General features: G+C 39.6%; 1 protein-coding gene across 3 annotated transcripts; it reads right to left on the bottom strand.

Moving 5' to 3' along the window:
- Positions 1–266: 266 nt before the first annotated feature.
- On the bottom strand, positions 267–25,846 carry CFAP97 (cilia and flagella associated protein 97). 3 transcript variants are annotated; one of them, XM_044938366.1, is made up of 5 exons: positions 25,431–25,846; positions 17,641–18,692; positions 9,402–9,667; positions 4,588–4,738; positions 267–3,459 (listed from the first exon to the last, which is right to left on the bottom strand). In XM_044938366.1, exons 2-5 carry the CDS (start codon positions 18,674–18,676, stop codon positions 3,332–3,334), a joined length of 1,581 nt encoding a protein of 526 aa, XP_044794301.1. In that variant the 5' UTR covers positions 18,677–18,692; positions 25,431–25,846; the 3' UTR covers positions 267–3,331. The 3 variants fall into 3 exon arrangements, with proteins under 3 accessions (XP_044794301.1, XP_025135879.1, XP_025135884.1); XM_025280094.2 differs by having other exon boundaries at positions 267–3,462; positions 25,334–25,845; XM_025280099.2 differs by having other exon boundaries at positions 267–3,462; positions 25,431–25,844.
- Positions 25,847–26,282: the final 436 nt, after the last annotated feature.

The raw sequence follows: 26,282 nt of genomic DNA, 5'->3' as shown, positions 1-26,282 counted from the left end.
TTTTCCCACATAAACATCATACTTCCAAAGATATAAATAACTAATATCCTCTTTCCAATTTCATTCTCACTTAATTCTTAGTCATGGGGGAATGTAAAAATTATTATTCTAATTTTTACAATGGGAGCAAGAAGACAGTGCATTTGAGAGACCAACACAGGGTCAAAACTCAGTTATCTTTGACTCTTTTCTTCACTGGGCCCAGGATGAGTTCTTCATGCCTAAAAGACATTATGGTAGACTCGAAAATTAAAAAAGAATGTTGATTTTTAAGTTTCTTACTATCTTTATTCATACAAATAAAGTAGTCATGAGCATGAAGCACATTTTATTGGATGGTTTACAATCATTTATATAGGTTCCAACTTTGGCATTTAAGATATTAAACATTTTATGAATTTAATTATTAAAATAATAGAGTAACTTAAACTTGTGTCTCCAACTTTACGCTGGTCATAATACTTTTCATAGTGTGCAGGAATTGAATTTGAAGATGAAAGTACACACACATATCCATCCCAGTGACCTCTTTTTAAAGTTACCTAGATATCCATTTTGGACATTTGGGTTAATGGGCTGAAAACAACTGCATTACATACTACATTTACAAGCAAACGAGAAAACTTTTATTTGGGGTAGTAGCTAAGAAAGCAGCTTTTTATGGAGACTGAAAGAAAAGGAAGTAGGGGAAGTATGAGAGTAATTGCTACCCTTAGGAAATAACTTTAATAATTCAAAATTTTTCATAGGATCTTATCAAGAAGGATGTAATACCAGTATAACATTAAACAGACATGAAAGTCACTCTCAATAAGAACCTTGCCTAGTAATTGCTGACCTTGGATGAGTATCCTTTCTAGTTGCACGTGTAAATCTTAAAAATATATATCTTAGGTACAAGTGAACCAAATATAAAGTAGTGCTAGACAGTCCTTCACATTTTTTATGTTCTTGAAAATGAAAATAATATACTTCTGATTTCTTCATAAAAATACCCCTTAAATCGTAACAACTTAAAAGGCATCTTGACTTACATCGGAGAATATCACATTTTTCAACTCCTATCCCTCTACTTATACTTATCAGTGTAAACTAATCATGACAACAGTTGTAAATTTCTCTTTGAAAAGATGAGTATTGTTGTTCTTTCTGACTTTTGCTTCACACTGAATCCCTGTTATCAGTAATACTTAGACAAAACTCCCCTGCCTAAGTAGTAGAAACTGAAGGCATTAATTTAGTATCTAAAATAAAAGTACAGAGAAAAAAAAATTTTAAAGATCAAAGAAAAAAAAAGTACAGCTTTTATCTATAAAATTAAAATTGTACCATATGGCATATGACATATGGCAGCAAAGACTATAAAATGCATTCAGAGACTAATGCTATTACATAAAAGGTTTCTTTTTCCCCCTAACAACTTAAAAACCAATTTTAAAAAATTGGCTAACTCACTCACTACTGGGAATATATTCAAATGCTGAATTTTAAATTCAGCATTATCTTATCTCTCCTTAAAGACAGGTTGTTACACAAACATCGAAAAGTGCAATAAGTTAAAAAACAAAACCTTGGTTTAGTACAGCTAAAGTGTATAAAGTAAAGCACTAAGTGATGTAAAAACCTATACACCAGAATATCCAACAACAAATGAACATTATAACTCAAGGAAAGCAGCAGAAAAATCTCACGATCAGGTTGTTTTCCCATGAAATTTTTAACCCCATTCTTCCCACCCTTCTCAAGCCCTACCTGAAACAAAATCTATCAATACAAACTAAGACCAAGACATTCTGAATTGATGTTCAGCAAAATGCAGTTTGGCTTACCACTGAAGGTGTTTAAGAAAAGTTAAGTTTGGCGTACACGCTACAGAGCTTGAGCAACCCAGAAAAGCAAAAAACAAATCTTACTGTGTTTACAGATCAAAAATTCACACTAAAAAAAAAAGGGGGGGGACAGATTTGGCATTTAGTATAGAAACTTACCAATACATTTTAAGGTATGCATAAAAGGCCAGTAATGAAAACAGTGATAACTAGAACAGGAGAAGCAACATGACTGAGATATACTTCATTGTACAAGAGCCTACAGATTGACAGAAAAAATACTCTGATTTCAAGAGTCAACTCTATTACACCCTACTCACACATCACTAATTTCAAATGGTCTTTGAAAGTAAAACTGGCAAAAATGGTACTTCCAGGATTCAATACAAAAGGCCAAAACAAAACCAAAAAAGTGGCTGATATTTATAAAATAGCTTCAACAAATACGGGATTTTTTTCCTCCTTTATCATTCATATTTTTAGTTTTTCTTTGTCAGCCCTTAAAAACAGTAGCTGGAACTTCTAAAGGGGTGAGAACAAAGCATTTGTGTCTTACATTTCCTCTCACTTAAAACAATAAACGGTGAATACAGCACAACCCATTAACAACACCCCTTAAAACGCTGTCCTGACACAACTTGGGATCTGCTTCTTAGTTCCTCAAGCTGGTGGTGCTCGTTTGCTAATTCAACAAATACTTGCTTTTGCTTATGAGGATCTGGTCCTTGGACAAACTATTCACAATGCAGGAGCTCTAAAGAAACCCAACTTCTCAGAATCCTTACCTACTTCCCCTGAAAAACACAAAAGAGGAGCTTCTAAATTGAGCTTTCTCAGACTCACAATTTGAAATGGTCTGGAATGGTTGATAAAATTTTTAAGATCTAACCCAGCGCACACTCCTATAGAGGTAGTAGGCACCTCTGCTGAATCACAAGGACTGCCCTAGTGCAAGCTTCTGTCTTCTCCTCAAATCTAAATCAGCATCACCAGTGAGAACAAATTTCAAGATTAGTTTCATAATAACTATCTTACAATCAAGTTCTAAGTCACACCACCCAAGTTCTGAAGCAAATAGAAAACCAAGTCAGTCAGGAGCTATGCTCACTGTATAAAACTTACAGAAAATGAAAACAAAACAAAAAAACACATTAAATGAGAACTAAATAGCTAACATTTTGGTCCAAAGTGCAGGATGCTATCACAACTGCTTCATCAGTCCGCCAGTTGAACCAATTTCTATGTTGAGAAAAGACACAGGTATACTACCATTTCTCTACGAAATATACACACGTCTCATATAAACACCTCCTTGCAGGAAACACTGATTTTTATATTGTCTTTTTGAAAACCATTTTGCATCGAATTACAATCCAAGTCACTGTTTGTACACCTTAAATTGCTTAAACCAGTATTTAGATGTCTACACAGAGAATGACAGCGTTATACAAGAGCACTTCAACTAAGAACTAGATGAACAATGTTTAAAGTAAGAAGAGTTTTTATAACCAAGCTGTACGGACATTCGGGGGCTCAGGTCTTCGCAACAGGCCACCACCAGTTGTCTTAAAAGCAGATCGCTCACTCTTACAGCTGAGGCTGCTGGTAGCACTGGATGTCCTGGAAGCTCCTTCTGAAAGTAGACAAACAGCAAGAAAGTATCTGAACTAACTAAATACATCAACCATCATCTGATACACTTCCTTTCCTCATCTGAAGCCCAGATTAAAATAAAACTGCCTTCTCTATCTCACATGTGTTTTTAATAGTCTAATTCTATTCTCAACCAGGAATGTACTTCAGAATTCCCTGTGGAACTTAAAATAACAAACATAACCAAACTCTATACAAGGGCATTTTGATGCAATAGATTTGGGGTGGGAGTAAGTGTTTTTAAAAGCCTCTCAAAGGATTCAAGTGGGAAAAATAAAATCTCTTTGTATAACCATTTATACATTTATTCAACAAATAATTTTGCATATTCAAGGCATGATATTAAGTGTGAGTTATTGGAATAAGACGCTATCTTAGTCACTAACTCTACCAAGGAAGTGATGCGTGGCGGATGAATGAATGGAATTAAACTAGTTATCTGAGTGTTTAAGACTACAAGTGGTTCCAACTTTCTGTTAGGACTAGCTTTTACAGACTTTATAGCTTAGCACATATACATGAAGTAACAGCACAGACTTCTGTAGGGAAAACGGTCTGGCCTTTCCATGTGTCGTACACTCCAACACTCAGCGGTCACGCCCACCTGTATTCTCTGGGTGTGTAACGGATTATATACTGAGCATTAAGAGGGATTGATCTGAGGACTACAGATCACTAATTCTTGTCTTAATTACCAGTGAAGAAGCAGCAGCATGCATTAGGGCCGGAAGATACTACTGAAAATTCTTCACCGGCTGAAGAGACTGCTTTGGCAACTTTTAAACAGTCTATCTGTCCATTTCTTCCTTTAATAAGCACACTGAAATTAAAAGTCTCTCCTCCATTACCTAAGAGACTACTGATATTTTCAGTTGTTTAACCCCCTGGTTTCCTTCCTATGTTGCCATTATACGCTGTAAAAAATGAAACCTGAAGTTAAGTGAACCAACACAAAGCAACACAAAAACAACACACATGCCAGTGAAACACAGCAGACTGCTTCCCAGAAGTCAGCATCTAAAACTCTGTCAGAAGAACCTAAGTCATATACTTTTAAATGGGAAAAGGGTACAAACAAGTACAAAACCCGTGTGTGTGTGCTTACTTAGCGAGCTGTACTGGCTGAGAGTGGACCTCACTCGTCTGGATATCGGGGATGAGCTGAGATAACCCATGTTGCGGTGATAGTCCATCAGCTGTTCTGAGCGTTTCATGCCAACTGTTGGCTTCACAGCTTCAAGCCTTTTCAGAAAAGCCTGCATTTAAATGAACAATTTAAAAGCTAACGTTAGATAAACTGCAATAGTTTTTTTAAAAGGCAAATACTTTCTAGAACCTGAAATTCACAAAATAAAGTAGAAAAGACTTCAAGTCACTGCGGAAAAAATATTTCAATAATAATGTGGAAAACCTAAAAGTTTCTACCTGTCCTTTAGCTAACCAAAACCACTATGATTTTAACAACTGATTGTAGGCACAGCTCTCTTGTTTATCAGGTTACAATCTTAGAGAACATGCTGTAAGGTGAAAAACATTAAACCTTATTTTCTCATAGAAATGACATTATGGGAGTAATAATGCTAAGAGCCCAGTGTTCAACCCTAGAAATGACCGTGAACATATGCTTAGAGAGGAACTGACATACATACATTTAAGAGCATGAAATAATGTCATTTCTTTCAGCGAGTAAAGTGAAACTATAAACCATACTACAGGAAACTATAAAGTACCCTCCTTGACCTCTTCCCTTCTCCTTCTGCTAAGATTATTCTTGCAATTTTTCTTAAAAACGGAATTCATATTGTATCCAAATAAATATATGGAAACATGGTTTAACAAGAACAGTTCCAAATTTTATGAATTACAAAAAATTATCCCCTTTTGAAGTAAAAGTTCTAATACAGTTGGGTCTATATGTAGCAAGTGCGCCCTCTACTGGAGAGGGCTGTCCTCTTCACCTGTTCTGCACAGCACCACTCCTTTTGCCTGGAGGCTTGGAGCCTCTGGATTGCTAAGGAGCTGATGTTAGGGAACTAGAACAGAATTGCTTTAGTCATCATGCCTGTGAGCCATGTGAACTGGTCTCTATCACTGGAGATGGAGCAAGTGAAGGATTATGAATCATGAAATTACAAAGTAATGGACCCTGGTGGTGCAGTACACTGGACACAAAAGTGTTGTGTGTGTGCACGTGTGCACCCTTGCATGTGTGTTTTGACTACAAACAATCCAGCAAACAGCTTAAAAAGTGTATCATCTCACACTGAAGAACCATTTGAGCCAATGCGGCTCTATATAAGGGTTTGGTAGGTGGCTGGTTATACAATGAACACACAAAAGTTGATGGTTTACGAAAATAACCAATCAGAAAACAAAACGAAAAATTTCATGGCAATAACATATAAAATATAGTTTTAAAGAAAACTACAAAACCTTACTAAGGTCGAGTGTTAAGAAGGCTTGAGTAAACAGAAGGACATACCATATTTCTAGACTAAAAGGTAATATTTTAAGAGTGCCCAACACTCTGCAATTAAAATGTAAATTCAACACAATTCCAACAAAAATTTAATTAAACAATTTTTATAAATAAAAAATAATCAGCTATTATGAAGAATAAATGCAAAGGACCAGCCAATAAAAAAATATTATTATATATAGAGTTAGTTTTATTTTTCTTAATAAAGCAAATATTTGCTTAATAAAGAAGAGTTAAGCATAAATCTGGACAAGTACTATTCCTTACAATAACATAATAATTTTTATAATAAATTATGCTTATTTCACCATGTAGCTTTAAGCTACTTTTTCTACTTCTTGTGAATTAAGCTTTTGATCCAGAGCTGCACTGTCCAAGGCCACAAGCCACATATTGTTACAGAACATTTAAAATGTGGCTAGTTCAAATTGAGATATGCTCTAAGTATAAAATATACAACTGACTTCAGAGACTTAGTATCAAAAAACGTAAAATATCTCTCAACAATTTTTTATATTTATTACATGTTAAAGTGTAATATTTTTTATTTAGTCAGGTAAATATTATAGTAGAATAATTTCACCTCTTTGATATTTCTAATGTTAACTGTTAGGAAAATTTAAATTAAACATGTGGTTCACTTTATGTTCAACTGTTCTCCAGTATAACAAATAAGATCCTACTGTGAAATGGAGAAAAATATTGCTCACATATACAAATTACTAAGTAACAAAGTAAAAAGAAAAAAAAATAGTGGTAATTTTCCACTGCTTATTAAAATAGCTGAAATTTACAATTGATATGGTGTATAACAGAAGCTGCTTACCAGTTTTCATCTCATTTGTATCTAGAATAGTCCCTAGACATTAATGGCTTCAACTTCTCAAAAGTAAACCCAAGTTCCTCAAAACAATAAATATAGAATTACTATACGACCCAGCCATTCCACTCTTAGGTACACAGCTGAAGGAACTGAAAGCTGGGACCTGAAGAGATACCTATAGCTAGTTAAAGTTAAAGTTAAGTCGCTCAGTCGTGTCCGACTCTTTGCGACCCCGTGGACTGTAGCCCACCAGGCTCCTCCATCCATGGGATTCTCCAGGCAGGAATACTGGAGTGGGTTGCCATTTCCTTCTTCAGGGGATCTTCCTGACCCAAGGATCGAACCCAGGTCTCCCGCATTAGAGGCAGACACTTTAACCTCTGAGCCACCAGGGAAGCTGACCCAGGGAAGAGACACCTATAGTGCAGCATTATTCACAATAGCCAAAATGTGCAGACAATCCAAGTGTCCATCATCAGATGAATGGGGAATCCAAATGTGGCATATATATATATATACATGGACTATTATTCAGCCACAAAAAGGAATGAAGTTCTGATACAGGCTACAACATGGATGGTCCTTGAAAACATAATGGAGTGAAATGAGCCAGAGATAAAATGACCAAATAGTCTACTATTCTACTAATATGAAATATCTAGAATAGACAAATAGAGACAGAAGGTAGAGTAGAGGTTACCAAGGGCTGAGGGGAAGGGAGAACAGAGCGTTACTGTCTGGCACAGTGTTTCTGTACGGAGTGATCAAAAAAGTTTTGGAAATAAGTAGTATTTACTCACAATTCACAACATTGTGAATGTAATTAATGTCACTGAACCAATCACTCAAAACAGTTAAAATGGCGAACTTCCCTGGTGGCGCATGGATAAGAATCCTGCCTGCCAATGCAGAGGACAAAGGTTCGATCCCTGGTCCAGGAGGATTTCACGGGCCGTGGGGCAACTGGGCTTGTGCGCCACAACGACGGAAGCCTGCACGCTCTACGGCCCGTGAGCTACAGCTGATGAGCCCCTGTGCCCTAGAGCCCGTGTGCTCTGCAACGAGAGAAGCTGCCACAGTGAGAAGCTCAAGCACCACAGCTAGAGAGGAGCCCCTGGTCCCCGCAACTAGAGAAAGCCTGCATGCTGCAACAAAGACACAGCCCCACCAGGAGTGAATCAGAAATAAACATGGCAGTGTGCACATATCAAAATAATAATGAAGAAGACATTGAAAATTTTAAAAAGTTAAAGTGGAAAATTTTGTTACTTTTATATATAACTTAAAAAAAAGAATCATGTTATTTATCAGAACCCACTGAACTGTATATTTTAGATGGGTATGGCATGTAAATTATACCTCAAAAAAGATGTTAAAAAGAAAAAAGTAATCCCAAAGCGAGGAAACCTGGATATGATTCCACCACCTGCTCTAGCTGTTTAACCATTTTCATAAAATGTAAATGAATCCTGAACTTGCTAGATACATAGAAAGTTACCATCTAGTTCACTACCCACCAACCTCATTTCAACTTGTTCTGCTGTAATCTACTCCCTGCCATGTTCAGGGTAACTCTCTTGACCAATATTTTACTATTTTTTGCAAATATACTACCCTAGCTCACCAACTCTTGGTGTTAGTGATAGTAATAAATTCATAAGAGTTACTCTTGCAAATTCAGGTTAAGTAGAACTGTCCTGATGATGAAACATAATAAGGGTAAATTTGGGGAACTGTTCTAGTAATTTTAATAACAGCTTTATCATTTATTTTAACTCTGAATGTATGTGTTCATTAAGGGTCTAACTTTAGTTGAAGATGCTACCTGGGTTTAAAATCTTGGCTCAGTCACTTGCTTAGCAGCTCCTTGTCCATGGGTTAATTATTTAACCCTTTTAGGTCTCAATTATTCTACCTGTAAGATGTGGATAAAAATAAAGTACGTCCCTGAAAGAATTATTGTCTGGATTCAATTAGCTAACATTTAGAAGACACTTGGAACAATGCCCAGCATTAAAAAGCTCTGTAAATATCAGCAATTATGAATTGCATTTTATAAAGAAAATGATATGCTATGAATAGTAGTTTTTTTAATGTGAAGATTTTCAACAGTTTCCATATATATATTTCTTAGGATATCAAAGGACTATTACTGTATCATTTTTAATAATGTCTTTCATACATCAAGCAGCAGGGCACCTCCCTGAGAATGTGTGTATTATTTAAAATAAATGATATATAAATTATTTTAGCTTTTGAGGATAAAATGAAGTAAAATAGATTTAGCTAGTGACTAAGTACTTCACAGATGTATCTATCTAATCCTTGGACACCATTTCCTGTATTGCTATAGTAATTTAACAGATCTAGTCAAATAAATAACAGACCCTGCAGTATTTTCATTTAATACTCCCTTAAAATACAGTTTCCTGGATAAAAAAGCACATACTGTTATCTTCCAGGCTCATGGCTCATCCTATATTTTATGCCATACAAACCTATTCCTACTTTTGTATCATTTAGAAAATTTGGCTGTATTGGGTTTGCTGCAAGTTGGGCTTACAAATCAGTACAAATGCACTTTATTTGATGACTAAAATGTAAATCAGTCACTTACCAAATTTTCTCTTTCAATCCTTTGTTGTTCCCTCTGTCTGTTCAGAGCACTATGATACAACTTAGGGGGAGGACCAGTCGATCTTGGAATCATACTCTTGCTTCCTGGTTTCTCAGCCTGTCTGGACAGTTCTTTCAAAAGCCTCTGATTTTCTCGATCAATCTGTCTCACTTCCTCTCTTGTGAAAGAGTAGTTTTTCCTAGGTGCTACTGAAGGCTGATCAAAGTGATGTTTTTGTGGTCTCTTTTTATCTAATTGCAGAAAAGCTACAGAAGTGAACAACAAAAAAAGTGAACAAAAAAAGGAAAAATGGCTAAATAAACAGCAATATGATGGCATAATGGTATATGCTTTAACTTTTATAAACGGAAACTACATTAATTCATGATAAGGGATGTATAGAATAATTTCAATGACATCCAGACTACAACCAGGTAGAAAAAAAATTCAGAGGCAGCTTAGAGGTTTATGCTTATTGGGTTCTTTGGGAATAAATGCTATACACAAAACCATGAAAATACTTTAATAAGAAATGAACAAGGCACTGGTTGTAGACTGCAGATATAATTTATGGAAAATGCTTTTGTCGTGTTCATTGTATGTTTTCCTAAAGGAAGCTTAAAAGTTAGAAACCTCTGGTGGATTGCATTGACAGAATACTCAGTTGAGATGGTTTTTATTAGTCAGAAAGGCATCCCAAGTGGTGCACAAGATTCCATCTGCAATGCAGGAGATGTGAGTTCGAGCCCTGGGTCAGGAAAATCCCCTGGAGTAGGAAGTGGCAACCCACTCCAGTCTTCTTGCCTGGAAAATCCCATGGACAGAGAAACCTGGCCGGCTACAGTCCATGGGGTAGCAAAGAATTGGATACAATTGAACGACTGAGCACACCAACACACATAATTCAAAAAATAAAATGTTCTCGGCAATGCAAACAATGGCCAGAAAATGGCAAAAACAAACCTAGAATATTCTGAAACTTTCAGCTTAACCTGAAAGAATTTTACTATACAAGATTTATGGTCTTGATATTGGCATTGTAACAAATACTTCTACTACAAAAGTCAAACTATTATTCCTGACTAGACATAAGCCAAATGAATACCTTATATAAAAAGAGCTTTTAACCAAGAAAAATATTTTGTATACTATGATTATCAAATGAAATTTTTATCAACATGCTAAATTATCAATATTTCATATTATTAGAACAATTTTCAGCAAGTCGCAATTATTACTAAATGGTTATCAGAAATTTCTAAACATATTAAGCTTGTTTCACCTGAAGTTTCTGCTAAAAATGAATGTATTATATCAGATTAACGGTACGGTACATTTGTTTGAACACTATCTTTTTAAAGTAACCATTATTTGTTTTAAATTAATCATTTATTTGGCTGCACTGGGTCTTAGTTGAGGCACACAGGATCTAGTTCCCTGACCAGGGATTGATCCCAGGCCCCCTGCACTGGAAGTGTGGAGTCTTAGCCACTGGAAGGCCCCCATTATTTGCTTCCATTATATCAGAGCACCTTTATGTTCACGGGGTTCTCATGGCAAGAATACTGGTGCTGTTTGCCATTCCCTCCTTATTGGAAAAGACCCTGATGCTGGGAAAGACTGAAGGCAAAAGGAGAAGAGGATGACAGAGCCTGAGATCGTTAAGATAGCATCATGGACTCAACGGACATGAATGTGGGCAAACTCCGGGAGATAGTGAAGGTCAGAGAAGCCTGGCGTGCTGCAGTCCACGGCGCTGCAAAGAGTCAGACACACTTAGCGACTGAACAACAACCATCTTGTTGTACTTGTACTAAGCAAGTACACTCTTTTACTTGCTTAGTATTTTATGCTGTTAAAAGCATTTTTAACCCCATTTAAAAATGTGACTGGTGCAGAAAAGTTAAATCCTTTGAGCAAGGTCACAAAACTGTAAATCTACATCTCAATGCTTAAACCAAAGACGATCAGAGATTAAGGAAACTTTAAAAAAAATTATTAACAGTGACTTCCTGATAGGAAAAATTAAGAAATTAATGACTGGTAATTTGTTGAAAAGCACACCAAACTAATGATGAAACCTGAATAGGAACACATTTAGAAGGAGATATATATATAGACTATATATAATTGAATTATCTTACTTCCAAGAAATATCCATTTTGTAGAATTGAATAAGGTTTCTAGATTAATTTAGCCTTTAAAATTAAATTCTAGAGAGAATTAAAAGTAAGCTATTTTCCTAATGTCATTTATAAAAAGCTTTTATAAGTAAAATAAGGCAACAGCTAAAAATAAAATAAAGGAAGGATTTCAAACTAATTCATTTAAAAAAACAAAACGAAACAGCATTCTAACCTCCCTTGATGGGAAAAGTATATGTTGAGTGCTTACATACTGATGCCAGGTATCATTAGCACATTTTTCTAAAGTGGCTACTATACACTTTAGTATGAGGCAACCTCCAATATATGATCCAGTGTCTTCCAATTAAGATCTAAAAAAATGTTAATTTGAATAAAATTTCAGGGATAAAAATATATTAATATAAATATGTACATTATTTAAATGACACATTTAAGAAATACTGCTTTTCCCTAATTTTCATTAATGAAACAATTTTGCTCAAACTCTTTACAGTATTTCAATATGTCCATTACCACTGGAGCCACTTCTTGACTCAGTAACACCATTTACTAGAAGTACCAGCTTAACTTGTACCTCAACTGGGATACAGGCAGCATTTAAAATGTTTATGTGAATACTATTAGTGGAAAATTTATCCCAAGCCATATTATGTCATTATTTACATAATATTAGTTTTTCTTTAAAAAAATTCACCCTGTAGGCATATTCACGATCCCGATTAAAAAAATCAATGATATATGATATTTGCTTTTTAAAATGATGTTTCAAAGGTTGTTGTTGTTTTTTTTCATCCCAACTCTTATAACTGAGAGGTGATGATTCAAGGAATAATAACTAAATTTACTAAGTTTCTCCATCTTCTTTATGAACATCTTGTCAGATGAGAACTTCTGAGACATTCTTTCGGTCTCCTTCCTTTGCATCTGGGCAGGTCTGTGATGGCGCGGACCAACACGATATAGCCCAAGGCTGGGCAAAAATAGAGACAGATGCAGGCCACTCCCCGCCCCCCCCTTCTTGTCTCTGGAATCCTTGTGCTTGGGGCCCTGGGCCACCCTGTGTCTGGCTGCCCTGAGGCTGTGAGGCTGACTACCCTGTGAGGACGTCAAAACCACATAGAGGGGCTGTGTGTGGCGTGGGCACTGTGATCCCAGCCTTCAGGTCATCCTAGGCTGCCACTTTACCCATCTAAGATTGTGATCTGTCATCAGAGCAATAGTAACTAACACACAAAACAGAGTACCAGGAGTTGGGTACTACTGCAACAAAAACCTAATATCTGGAGCTCTAGCTTTGAGACCAGATAGTAAGTGGAGCTAGAAAGGGTTGGAGGAGACTGCTGGTGAAGATGATCAAGTGGCAGAATTTTAGCAACACTGTTGGCTATGACAGCAAGGAAAATGGAAAACATACCTTCTGTCATTGGTGGATTTTGCTAAGCAGATCTCCAGGAAGAATCTTTAAAGTATTAATAGTTTATTTTACCATCATAAGAAGACAGGATAGAAAACAGAAGAACTAAAAAAGGGATCGGTCAGTTTTCAAGCAGAATTTATAGAGAATATCAGAGTTGGGACTTTTGGGGTTCAGAATTATTACTACTTGGGCTTCCTAGTCTCTCCTGGCAGAAGATTCTCAAAGTACTCGAGCTATAATTGAGGAACCACACCCAAGGAGCCACAGCCGCCCTTGGGACTTGCTTTAACCCTGGATCACAAGGTGGGCAGGATCTTTGAAAAGGGGGAACAGAGTTTTGCACTTGGGAGGAATGTAAATCAATGTATGGCCACAGGGTGGACTGAAGAAGTTTTGCAGAGTGTCTGTGTTATTGACACTCCTCCCATTAAGAAGGAGGGTCTATGCCCCTGCTCTTAAATCTGGGAAGGTGTATAACCAATAGAACATGGAAGAAATGATGCCATGTGGCTTCCAATGCTAGGTCATAAAAGGTGGTGAGGTTTGTGCCTTGTTTCCTGGAACGCTGTCCTTGGGGCTCTGAACCATCTGCACTGAGGCTGCGGTACCTGAAGCCCAGACCACAGGGAGAGGCCACGCACGAGCCCTCTGCTCAGCAAGTCCTGGTCTCCAAGTCACCCCAAGCCCAGATGTGTGAGTACACTTGATGTGTGAGTACACCAGCACTCAGATGATTCCAGGCCCCACCTGTCAAGTCACCCCCACTTTTGAGCCTCTCTCTATACCCTAAGGGGCTTCCCTGGTGGCTCAGACGGTAAAGAGTCTGCCTCCAATGTGGGAGACTGGGGTTCGATCCCTGGGTCAGGAGGATGCCCTGGAAAAGGGAATGGCTACCCACTCCACTATTCTTGCCTCGAGAATTGCATGGACCAGAGGAGCCTGGTGGGCCACATTAGTCCATGGGATTGCAAAGAGTTGGACACGACTGAGCGACTATGACTATACTCTAAGTACTGGGGTAATTTGTTATGTAGCAATAGAAACTGCTATCTCATCACTTAAAAATATATATTATGTAATAGACAAAAAAAGCAAAAACAAACCCATGGGCCAAGTGCAGCTCATAAGTGCGTAGTTCATACTTTTTTTTTTTTTTTTGGTCTAACATCTACCAATCTTCCACAGTGATTACAGCTTTATCAATTTCATCATTTAGCTCTGTTTTGCTTTTATCAAACACTTCAAATCAATGGCTGTTAAATCTTTTTAGTGTACTTGGTCAGTTTGTTCATGTAAAATACTCTTCTTTGTCCCTTTCAGGGATTTTCACATCTCAAATTCTATTTTGTGTACTAATAAATTGATATTTCTATTTTCTCCTTGTTATCTGCCTGGCATAACTTTTTCAAATCTTTATTTTCATTCTTCCTATACTATTGATATTTTAAACATCTTTGCAGGTTGGATTTGATAAAAAAAAAATTTATCTCCTCTGATAATACCTTCTGATAAGTCAAAACAATTTACTTGTATTGTTTGATCTCTTCTCACAATTTTATATCTTCAAAAAAATGCTTTTTTTTGTTCTTTTCCCCCATTTTTCCCCTTTTCGAAGACTGACTATGCTAATTTATTTTTTCTGTAATAGATTATAAATCCATTCTTCAGGAATAGAAGTTCTTAAACAGACCTCACACCAAAAGTTTACTGAGGACCCCAAATAATGTTTATGTGGGTTATATCTATCAATATTTACCATGTTAGAAATTAATGGTAAAAAATTGGAAGATATCTGTGAATTCATCTGAAAATAATAAACCAGTGCTATGTAAATATCACATTTTATAAAAATAAAAAAGTTAGTGAGAAAAGAAGCAGAGTTGAACATTTCTGTAATCTTTTACCGCCTGCCTTAATAGAAGACAGCCAGAGCGACACAGCTCGGCCACGTACACATCACATCTCACATGTCCATGGCTTAGCTCTATGGGGAAAATGAAAACAAGAAAAACAAAAATATTCTTGGATCTGAAAGCTTCACTGGGCAAATTCGGCAGGAATAATAATTTGAGAAACCTCAAGAAACACCGTATGCATAGACTGATCCCCACAATTAGTATTTAAAACACACTCTACTGCTATAAAGAATCTTCGGTGGGTTATATTGGTGACTCCAACAACAGATGCATCAAGGGGCAAAAGAGCCACTTTGTTCTTGGGGTTGTACTAACCCTGAGCACCACGTACTGTATGGGCAGGTCCTGGGATCAGGGATCCCCAGGGGGCGGCAGACTGAATAAAGCTCTAGTCCATGTGCCTAGAGACTGAGCCACATTTTAGCTCTGTTTCCGAGTCAAAACGGGATAAGATTATAAGGCAGAAGCAGGAGGCAAAGACTTACTGTATGTATTTCGGATGGCAAACCTAAGACTAGTGGGTAACTGTTACAAAATCCAGTTTCAGTGAAACGTAAGATGCATACTTCCGACCATTAGTGTTGTGGACAGAAGTGTCCCACAGTCCTTTAGGTAACAAATAGTGTCTACTGTGGGGATTCCAGCAAGGAATAAGTTCCTGCCCTCATGTTGCTTACACTAACTCCAGAGTCTCCTGAAAGGAAATGGGCTTTTGTGACCGTGAGGCAGGGGTGGGTGTGAAACTTCTGCACAGCAAGTTCGGAAGAGTACTTCCGAGAAGGTGATGGATAAGCTGAGGGCCGAGCAAAACTGAAGTAGCCTCTACAGAGAGAGAGGCCAACCTCAAACGCAAATACTCCACGAGTGCAAAGTATTAACATTTTATGAACAGTAAGGAAGTACTGTGGCTGGACTGAGAGGTAATGAGAGAAAGAGGAGCTGAAGGCAGTCAACATATGATGGCGAGCCACGGCTCATCAACTTTAACTGATATTAGACAAGTGCACCAGGCTCTCCACGGCAGAGCCCAAGCATCAGTACTTAATAGTTTGTTTTAATAATTTGAGTAGTTCTCCAAGAGATGCTTACATACTTCCTGGGATGAAGAGTCACTGAAGAGATAGTCTGTTAGCCTATGGTAAGAAATCTGGTATTTATTTTTAACCTAAGAGTCAGCCCACTGAAGAGTTAAGAAGGAAACTTGTAGGTCTGATCTACTTTTTTAAAGATCATTCGCATTGTTAGGGGAAGAAGCAGATGGGCAAGAATAGAAAACTCAGTCTTGAAAGTTTTAAGAGATTGAATGAGCATTGATCAGGAAAGGTATGCTGAGTGGAGACTTAGCCACTAGGTGGTAACAGGCAATGCCAAGAATCTGATTTTGAATTCTACTTTGTGTACTAACAAGATTGATACTTTATTTCTCTTTCTTACCAGCCTGGCATATTTTTTTCAAGACTTTACTTTCTGAGTATTCTTCCTTATATTATTGATATTTTAAATAATTAATCAATGAGTAACAAAGAAAACCTATAAAAGAGGGGACATTCACAAGTGTAAGTTGCTCCAAAATACATTTTATTAATCTATGAGACTCATTTGATCAAATAAGGGACTTATTTATGCCCTTCTACCAGGCCACCATATGTAAATTATGTAGCTGAAGATTTATTCTTTCAACTAACATTTCAAACAAATGAAGACAAGAGAGTCTTACTTACAACTTAAAAACTTTATCTTCAATTGCCCTAAAACCTAACCTGCAAGCTCAATATTTTTAGTTTTATATTAACTAGTCAAAGATGAAGTTTGGGCTTGCTTTTTCTTCACCTGGAATATATTGTTCCTTTCAAACTAAATAATGGGTATAAATAAATTGAGACAGAAATATAGTAGTCAGGATTATCTTAATTCTTAAATCCTTCTATCTTAAAAGTAACTAAAACTTGAATCATGCTATTTCATCAACTTGGTAATTATTTTCCAGTAATTCTCTCTGGCCTTCACTTAAAATCTGAATTGTCTCCTACAGTTTACTCTGAGCTCTCTTAATTTGCCAGCATTCATGCCACCTTCCCTTAAAATTGGTGCTCTTGCTTTCTTTCTTAAAGAAAGTGAAATATATCTTACACCCATGTCTCCATCAAACATAGGAAAACATCTGCTCCCCTTCTTGCATTTATTTTATCTGGTCTCCAGGCATTTTGAGTTTCTAGGAATCACTGTGAAGTACTTTCTAGTCCCAGTTGATCAGTTTTGCAGTAATATAAATAATGATATTCCAGGTATCTTTAAATGAAATAATTTGGTTACATTATAATAATATATCCATGATCTCAAATAATAAAACACACCTACTAGAAAAATCAAGGCAAATTCATAGCATTTAATATTAAGCTCAATATAATACTAGGTTTAATATTTAAATTCAATACACAGGACTTCCCTGGGGGTACAGTGGATAAGAAGCTACCTGCCAATGCAGGGGACAGGGTTTCGATCCCTGGTCTGGGTGGCTTCCACATGCCATGGAGTAACTAAGCCCATATATCACAACTACTGAGCCCAGGCACCTAGAACCAGTGCTCTGCAACGAGAAGCCACCAAAATAAGAAGCTTGTGCCAACTAGAGGGCAGCCACCCCCGCTTGCCACAACTCGAGTAAGACCATGCAGCCAAAAGTAAATGATAAAATAAAGGCCCTATCTCCAGATGTAGTGATTTAAAAAATAAATTCCAAACACAGTGTTTAAAATTACCTTTTAAAAGATGATTCAGGTCCATTGTGTCATGTAAGACTTTTTGTTTATATCTGTGGTCTAAACTGGAATCCAACGCTGTTGACTTTGAGGTGAGACTGGGTTCATGTTTCTCCTCCCCTTTTTTGGCTGATTTCAAAGATTTCGGGTTATTTTTCAAATCCTCAACATTTTCATATACTTCTTGCCTCACATTTTCTTGCCTTTTAACTTTCATTTTTCGGTCGCTTGAGGCACCCAGTTCAAAAGACTGAACCGGGCTGATGTCCGGGGTCGACAAAGGAGTGACGTCCGTCACGGTGTCTTCCGATTCTTCAGTGTCATCACCAACCTTGGGTTTTGTACCTGAAGCGTGGGCTCCTGGTGATTTTTCTCCTGGTTTATATTTCAGTTTGGGTGACAAGTGGGTGGCGCCAGGGAGACGCTTCTTCGGTGATGGAGATGAATCAGACAGGCCGACATCAGATCCGGTATCTGAACAGCCTGTATCGGAACTTGAAGATGAGAGGGACAAAGAAGAAGAGGAGCTGCTTCTGGAATACTTTTTACTTAGGCTTTTCTTGAAGTTATTCGGCAGCTTAGCTGACTTGGACCTGACATGATGCTTTTTCTCATCATCAGTGCTCTCCTCTCCATCTGTATAGTAGTCGTGCTCACCGTCTTTCACAGTTTGGGGAAGGCTATTTGGAGTGGGCAAGCGTATTTTATGTTCTACTCTAGCATTACCCAATTTTGATCTTGAAGAAGTGGTCGAGGACGAGGAATTTCCAGCTTGTGCATTATCACCTTCTACAGGGTGTTCCTCTGGAGGAGTTTTCCCATTGCTCTCCGTTCCCTTCTCAGCAAGTTCATCTTCCTTTCTTTGTAGTCCAAGTTTCAGGTTTACATTTTCCGTATCTTTGTCTATTCTCTCTCCAGCATCATCATCCTGCTTGTCAAAAACTGAGCTGTTGTCACCTTTCTTGGCTTCTTCGAAGTCGCTGTCAAAGAAAGAATGGTCCACTTCACCTTCTGATATATCATCAAACCGATCCATGATGGCAAAAATATACCTGAAAAGGAGGAAAGTGTAACCATCAGACTAAGAGTAATTTCCAAATTACTCTTTATTTTTATACAGTAATTGCAAATTTTCCCAAACTGAGAAGTCTGGGTAATATATAAAGAGAAATATGAAAAAGAAAAAACCTACCATAAAAACAGTAACTCAGTGAAATGATAATGGGGGCTACAGGGGTAATAACAAGTTATACCAATGATCTGAACAATACTAAGAGATCATCAAGGCAAGCATATTACAAACTTGGATATGTAGGTGAACGCCAGGGAAAAACTGACTTCCACAAATTAAGTACAGCTAGAGTTTAGAATGCTAAGCCAGCCCAGACAGACATCATTCTGGGTAGACTAGCCAGTTAAAGACTCACATTTCTGGGGGAGGCTGAAGCTTCAAGGTTAGTTATGAAAGCCCCAGTTTGGTGGGATAGCCCAGCAGTCAGGACTCTATTTGGAGCTTGCAGTTTTCAATCAGACTCAGTTTAAAAGATGAGAGATGTGATCAAAATCTAAGGCATTAGCAACAGTCTCAGCTACTGCTCTTAAGTTCTTAAACTTTTTGTTGTCCTTTTGTGTGGCATCCATAGATTACGGCGTTTTTGCTTAACCCATGTGACAGTCACAGGTCACAGCTTCAGGCTCACAGTCTTAAAGCCAGTCATTCCCTTCTCCATTTTTCTGAGGTTCAGTCTTAGAGAGAGATCATTTCCTTGACGGTTAGTGGCTATGAATGTGCAATTACAGCATTACTTTTAATACTGAAAAAAAAATGAATAGAGAAATATTTTGAGCCCATTAAAATCATTATTTAAATCACAGGTCAGCAAACTGCTGTGAATGGGCTAAATCTGGCCCACCACTTGTTTCGTAAAAGAAGTTTTATTGGGACACAGCCCCACTCACAGGTTGAAGAACTGTCTCTGACAGCTTTCCCACTGCATCTGCAGAGTTAAGTAGCTGTGACAGATACCACGGGGCCCACACAGCCTAAAATATTTACCAATGGATCCTTTGTGGCCCCCTGATGTTGGTGCTATTATCAGCGTGAAAAATGCATTAATATAAAATTGTTGGCTATACTGGATTAATAATACAATTTAGACATTTGGACAAAAAAATAAAGAGTTGAAAAATCAACAATCCCACTGCATTTTTAATATTTCCACCACTGCTATTGTGATAGTGTTCATGTAATAAACTAAGCAAGGAAGTGATGACAGGGAGTCTGCGCAGTGAGAAAGAACCAACTGGGTCAGATACTCAGGCTCAAAACTTGGTGCTACTGCTTCTCAGTTGTGTGTTCCTGGGCACGTGGACAAGAAGCTGCATCACAGCCCTGTCTGCAACAGTGTTGACCGAGGGAAAAACTCAATGTCCAGTCGGAGGAAAAGAGAGAACAGAAATGTTGTGTATTATATACTGTGTATCAGTCAGAAATGATGAGCTGAGAGCCACAAAAATCATGTCTACCAAGAGAGTGGAATTGAATGACAATATAATCATGAAAAACTTAACACACATACACACACACAAACAAAACAACACTAAACCCTTCAAGCGGACAAACATATACATAAAATGCTACCAGCCTGGCCTGGGAAGACATGCATTAAATGTCTAAGAGTATGAGCCTATAAAAGGTGGGAGGAGGAATGAAGTTGGGAAAGGGGACAAAGGGGAAGAATTAAGAACTGGTTTTCTGTGATCATGGGTCATCACAAATATAAAAAGGTATGACTGATCGTTCACAATCTAATTCTGCCCACCTGAGTTCAAAGAGAAAAACAGCAAATAAGGTACTGAATGCTGGACAGTGCTTATTAATAGTCATTAAATTCTCCCCAAAGCTATCCTTTTTTGTAAGATAATTCACACTTTAAAACGTCAAGGAATAAAAGAACTGTGGTAGCCGTTTTATCCCACTGTTTAATGCCTTTAAGGATTAAAAAAATTTTTTAACAAGTTTCTTCAAATTCTAAAATCAAACAGTTTCATAGCACAGCCCAGAGCAAATTTTCTTAGCCAGTTTAAAACACAAATCTTTTAAAAAACAAATCATCCAAATTATTCCAACTTCCGTCCCTCTGCTAAACTTGTTTACATTTTTCAGGGCATAAAATTACTAACCTAAGTCTCATTTGTATTAGTGTTGTTATTCTACTACTAATAATAGTTAAAACATTAACTTAGTACTCATTAACTGAGTACTTATATGTTGTTGCTGTTCAGTCGCTAAGTCACATCCAACTCTTTGTGACCCCATGGACTGTAGCACACCAGGCTTCCCTGTCCTTTACTATTTCCCGGAGTTTGCTTAAACTCATGTGCATTGAGTCAGTGATGCCATCCCACCATTTCATCCTCTGTTGTCCCCTTCTCCTCCTACCCTCATCTTTTCCAATGAGTCTCTTCCCATCAGGTGGCCAGAGTACTGGGGCTTCAGCATCAGTCCTTCTAATGAATATTCAGGGTTGATTGTTCTAAGTGCAAAAGAAGTACTAACTCACTGACTCTTGACAACAACTTTTCAGATATTTTGTCACTCCCTCGTAAGTGGGAATGTGCCTGAAGCCACGCAGCTAGTTAAGTGGCCTACCAGGATTCTAAAGCGGGCAGCTTTGAGGATCATGTGACTAACCACTGTTCTACTCTGCTTTAGAAATGTGGTCCTAGCCTTATGGAAAGAAAAAAACTGAGACCTTCCTTCTTTGAACTGTAAAACACATCGTTGTGATATCTATGATTTATTTGACAGTAAACAGGGGCTAAGATAGTAAAATAATCCCTCCCGTGGTAGGGAGTTTTAAGAGAAAGTGGGACTTGTTTAGCAGTTCAGCTTTAGAAACAGTTCTTTACAAAAAAGGATGGCCCGCCCAGTGAAAATTAGATACACATGCTAGTGTTTGCCACACATTTTGCTGGACATATTTGCTGTGCAGTAGTTTTCCTCTAGCAAAATAATCTGGAACAAATCTCACTGGCATCACAAACTGAATAAACCAGTTCAGTTCAGTTCAGTCACTCAGTCATGTCTGACTCTTTGCGACCCCATGAACTGCAGCATGCCAGGCCTCCCTGTCCATCACCAACTCCCGGAGTCCACCCAAACCCATGTCCATCGAGTCGGTGATGTCATCCAAGCATCTCATCCTCTGTCATCCCCTTCTCCTCCTGCCCTCAATCTTTCCCAGCAGCAGGGTCTTTTCAAATGAGTCAGCTCTTCGCATCAGGTGGCCAAAGTATTGGAGTTTCAGCTTCAACATCAGTCCTTCAACACCCAGGACTGATCTCCTTTAGGATGGACTGGCTGGATCTCCTTGCAGTCCAAGGGACTCTCAAGAGTCTTCTCCAACACCACAGTTCAAAAGCATCAATTCTTCGGTTCTCAGCTTTCTTCACAGTCCAACTCTCACATCCATACATGACCACAGGAAAAACCATAGCCTTGACTAGACGGACATTTGTTGGCAAAGTAATGTCTCTGCTTTTGAATATGCTGTCTAGGTTGGTCATAACTTTCCTTCCAAGGAGTAAGTGTCTTTTAATTTCATGGCTGCAGTCACCATCTGCAGTGATTTTGGAGCCTCCCAAAATAAAGTCAGCCACTGTTTCCACTGTTTCCCCATCTATTTCCCATGAAGTGATGGGACCAGGTGCCATGATCTTAGTTTTCTGAATGCTGAGCTTTAAGCCAACTTTTTCACTTTCTTCTTTCATTTTCATCAAGAGGCTCTTCAGTTCTTCTTCACTTTCTGCCATAAACCAGTAGCCTTAGGTAAATTTAAGTGTTTACCTAGGTAATAAGAATTCAGAACTTTGAACTGACTTGTGACTCTCTATCCCAAACTGAGCTTGTGATCAAACCACCTTTCCAAAGACAGTAACGAGTTTCCCAGGTATTTCTGGCAAGGAGAGTGACAAACCTGGGGTAGCAACGTACAACTTGCGTCATATTCTGCTTGGTCAAACCACCTTTTGGATGGCACTTAGCTTTGAGTACTATGGCAGGGTCTAGAACCTGAGTTATGATTAATGGTTTACCGACCAAAGGCTCACAGGAATAAATAACTAAAGGAAAGGGTGTGTTCAGATACTTGAAGAGTAATGATATGAAACAGACTTGAGAGCTATTATTTGCAGCTCCAGAGGCAGAACTTGCATCAACAAACAGAATGCATTAGAAAGCTGTTCTGGGTTTAACAGTAGAATTGCTCAAAAATGGAATGAGCTCCCTTCGAGGATTATGAGCCATAAGTCATCTAGCCACAAGTCACTAGATATTGTTGGAGCAAAGACCAGATGGCTATTTGCTGGGGTGCTGCAGAGGGAATTTGTGTGTCTGGAGGATATGACCTTTCCCAACCCTAACATGAGCTAGGTCTAAATCCCAAAGTCTATCCCTAAGCCAAATGACTACAGATACTTCTTTGAAATCCGTTTTTCATAGCTGTTTCCCACCTTTCCTGTCTTCTTACCAAACTGGGAACTCCTGGTACCTTGCTCATCTTTATATCCTAGCGCCTAAAGTCAGACCTGACAAATACTAGATATTCAAATAATGTTTATCTGATGAAGGAGTTTGGAGTTAGGAGATTTAAGATTGAGCCAGCTATGTAGGGCTTTCCAGGTGGCGCAGTAGTAAAGAATCTGCCTGCCTATTCAGGGGACACTGGAGACATGGGTTCAATCCCTGGGTTGGGTTGGGAAGATCCCCTTACAGGAGGAAATGGCAACCTGCTCCAGTATTTTTGTCTGGAAAATTCCATGGAGTGAGAAGCCTGGTAGGCTACAGTCCATGCGGTTGCAAAGTTGGACACGACTGAGCACAGTCAACTATGTAAGCAGAAAAATCACCTCTTTCACCCAAGATTTTTTTCTGGATAGTTTTCCATAGCTGTCCTTCATTCCCTTCCTACCCCACACACTAGAAGCAACTATCCCCTTATCTGCATTTACAAGATCCCTGTGAGTGTGAAAGTCACTCAGTTATGTCCGACTCTTTGCAACCCCTTGGACGGAAGTCTTTCAGGATCCTCTGTCCATGGAATTCTCCAGGCAAGAATACTGGAGTGGGTAGACATTCCCTTCTCCAGGGGATCTTCCCAACCAAGGATCGAACTCAGGTCTGCTGCATTGCAGGTAGACTTTTTACCATCTGAGCCACCAGGGAAGCCCCACAAGGTTCCTGTAGTCCCCAACAACTGTAAGCATCTGTCTCCCTACATGGTCACAGTTCATGAGAAGGGGTGCAGAGATCAGTGTCTGGGAGACTTTTAAGGTTTAGATTTAGGTTCCTAACATCCAACAGATGGGTTATTGTAAGGACTTAAACTTCAGGTTTTTCTAGTAGTCATGTATGGATGTGAGAGTTGGACTATAAAGAAGGCTGAGTGCCAAAAAATTGATGCTTTTGAACTGTGGAGTTGGAGAAGACTCTTGAAAGTCCCTTGGACTGCAAGGAGATCCAACCAGTCCATTCTAAAGGAAATCAGTCCTGAATATTCATTGGAAGGACTGATGCTGAAGCTGAAACTCCAATTTTTTTGGCCACCTGATGCGAGGAACTGACTCATTAGAAAAGACCCTGATGCTGGGAAAGAGTGAAGGCAGGAGGAGAAGGGGATGACAGAGGATGAGATGGTTGGATGGCATCAGCAACTTGATGGACATGAGTTTGAGTAAGCTAGGGGAGGCCTGGCATGCTGCAGTCCACGGGGTTGCAGAGTCGGGATATGACTGAGCAACTGAACTGAAACATTCAGGTGACTTAATGAAAGGAAAAAATATCCAATTGTCCCAACCACTAAGCAGTCCTTTAGATAACCTTCACTTCAGTTAGTGAGATTCAATTTACATTAAAGAGTAATAAAAATATGGACTTAATAAGATAGTAAAGTTTCTCTTTACAACATATTGGGAAAGCGTAAAAATCAAATGACAGTTCATTAGGCTGCAATAACCCTGCTGATACTCAATGAGGACAAGTACTTGCCAAAGCTGCCCAGGAGTCATTTACACACCCATGATTCGTAGAGCCCTTGCAGAACCAGCAATACAAATACCAACGCTTTCGCCTTACATCAGGAAAACACACAGAGGAATCCGGCATTTTTAACTGTCATTTTAGATACTGGGACATGACGTTTCTGTAGTTAAGACATATTATTTGGTCCAAAGAAGGTAACCTATTGGATACCCGAAAATCTCAGCCCAAAGGAAACACCTGTCTTCCAGGATCTGAGGTTCCTTACACTACCCCCTCCGGACCCCACGAGGTAGCGGATAACTGACATCCCCCTCCCTCCTCTGAGTTCAGGGTCAAGTTCCGCGGAGGTGGGCGGGGGAGACCTGAGCCAGGATCTCCCGGGACGGGGGGCGGGGGGCGATCACATCTTAATTCACGGCCGACCCCGACCCCACGCCACCCGCAAACGCGCCCCGAGGTCAGGCCCGGCCATCCCAGCGCGGCCGACGAGGGGCGCTGGCCCTGCGATCGCGCCAGCCCCGGCGCCTCCGTGTGGGTTACACCCGCCTAACGACAGGCTGCCAGGGCCGCAGAGGCGGCGGGGCCCGGAGGGTTGGGCGGCGGGAGGAGCGGAGGGGGGCGGCCCGGCTAGTCCGCCTTCCGCATACCGACCCTGTGCGCTTGCCGCGTCCTGGGCCCCGGAGAGGGGAAACGGATCCCGAATGGGGGGCGGGGGGCGCGGTGGAAGGGTCGCCCGCGCGCAGCTCACCCGGCGCCGCAGCCGCAACCTCCTCGCGCCGCCGGCGTTCCGGCCGTGCGCCCGCGCGCGCGCTCCTGCAGCCCCTCCACGCGGACCCGGAGGCCGCCCGAGCTTCCGGAGGCGGAGAGAGCGGAACGGGAAAGGAGATCGCCTGGGCCCGCGCCGCTGGCCCCGCGGGAACCGGGCGGTGCCGGAGGCTCCTCGCGGCGGGCGTCACAGAGCGCGGCGGGCCCGCCCCGCGCCCCCGGGCCTGGCCAGCAGGCCCCCTCTCGGATGGAAAGGGACGCGGGAAGAAAGTGACCTCCGGACCCTCGGCTGTGCCCTGCACCGCCCAGGTGTTAACTGCTGCCGCCTCCGCTGCTAACGAGGAAAGCCGCTTTGATGGTCTTGTGATGTTGTACCCAAACAGCAACTGTAATAATAAATATGGAGGCAGCTAATATAAATATGCTTATATCAGCAAAGTTCAGTTTAAACAGCCCTGTGGGCCAGGAGCTGGTAAACACGTGAGAAAGTCCTTTGACTACTGATAAATGAGATGGGTAGTTCAAACAATCTGAGAAAGACGATCTCCGTCCACTATATTGAATTCAGCCCTTTTTCGTGTTTGAACTCACAAGCACGTAGTAGGTGCGACAGAGCAGTGGCACCCCACAGATGCCGGCCTGCTAATCCCAAACCTGTGCTGTGATTAAGGGTCTTCAGATGGGAAAATCAACCTAGGTTAACCCAGGTGAGCTCAATGTAATCCCAAGGGTCTTTATAAGAGGGGAGACAGGAGATTTGAGGACAGTAATAAAAACAAAACATGGCCATGGATAGAAGAGCTTGTAGTATACACCGTGGTGACTACAGTTAATC

Source organism: Bubalus bubalis, chromosome 1 (assembly GCF_019923935.1).
Source record: "Bubalus bubalis isolate 160015118507 breed Murrah chromosome 1, NDDB_SH_1, whole genome shotgun sequence".
NCBI lineage: Eukaryota > Metazoa > Chordata > Mammalia > Artiodactyla > Bovidae > Bubalus > Bubalus bubalis.
This window is presented reverse-complemented; position numbering and strand designations above follow the sequence as displayed.

Excerpts from the sequence above, each read along its gene's own strand:
- CFAP97 (XM_025280094.2), bottom strand. The coding sequence starts at position 18,676 with ATGGATCGGTTTGATGATATATCAGAAGGTGAAGTGGACCATTCTTTC. Across the intron at positions 9,668-17,640 it reads CCTGAATCATCTTTTAAAAG|CTTTTCTGCAATTAGATAAA; the intron begins GTAATTTTAAAC and ends TCACTTCTGTAG. Across the intron at positions 4,739-9,401 it reads GGATTGAAAGAGAAAATTTG|GCTTTTCTGAAAAGGCTTGA; the intron begins GTAAGTGACTGA and ends ATTTAAATGCAG.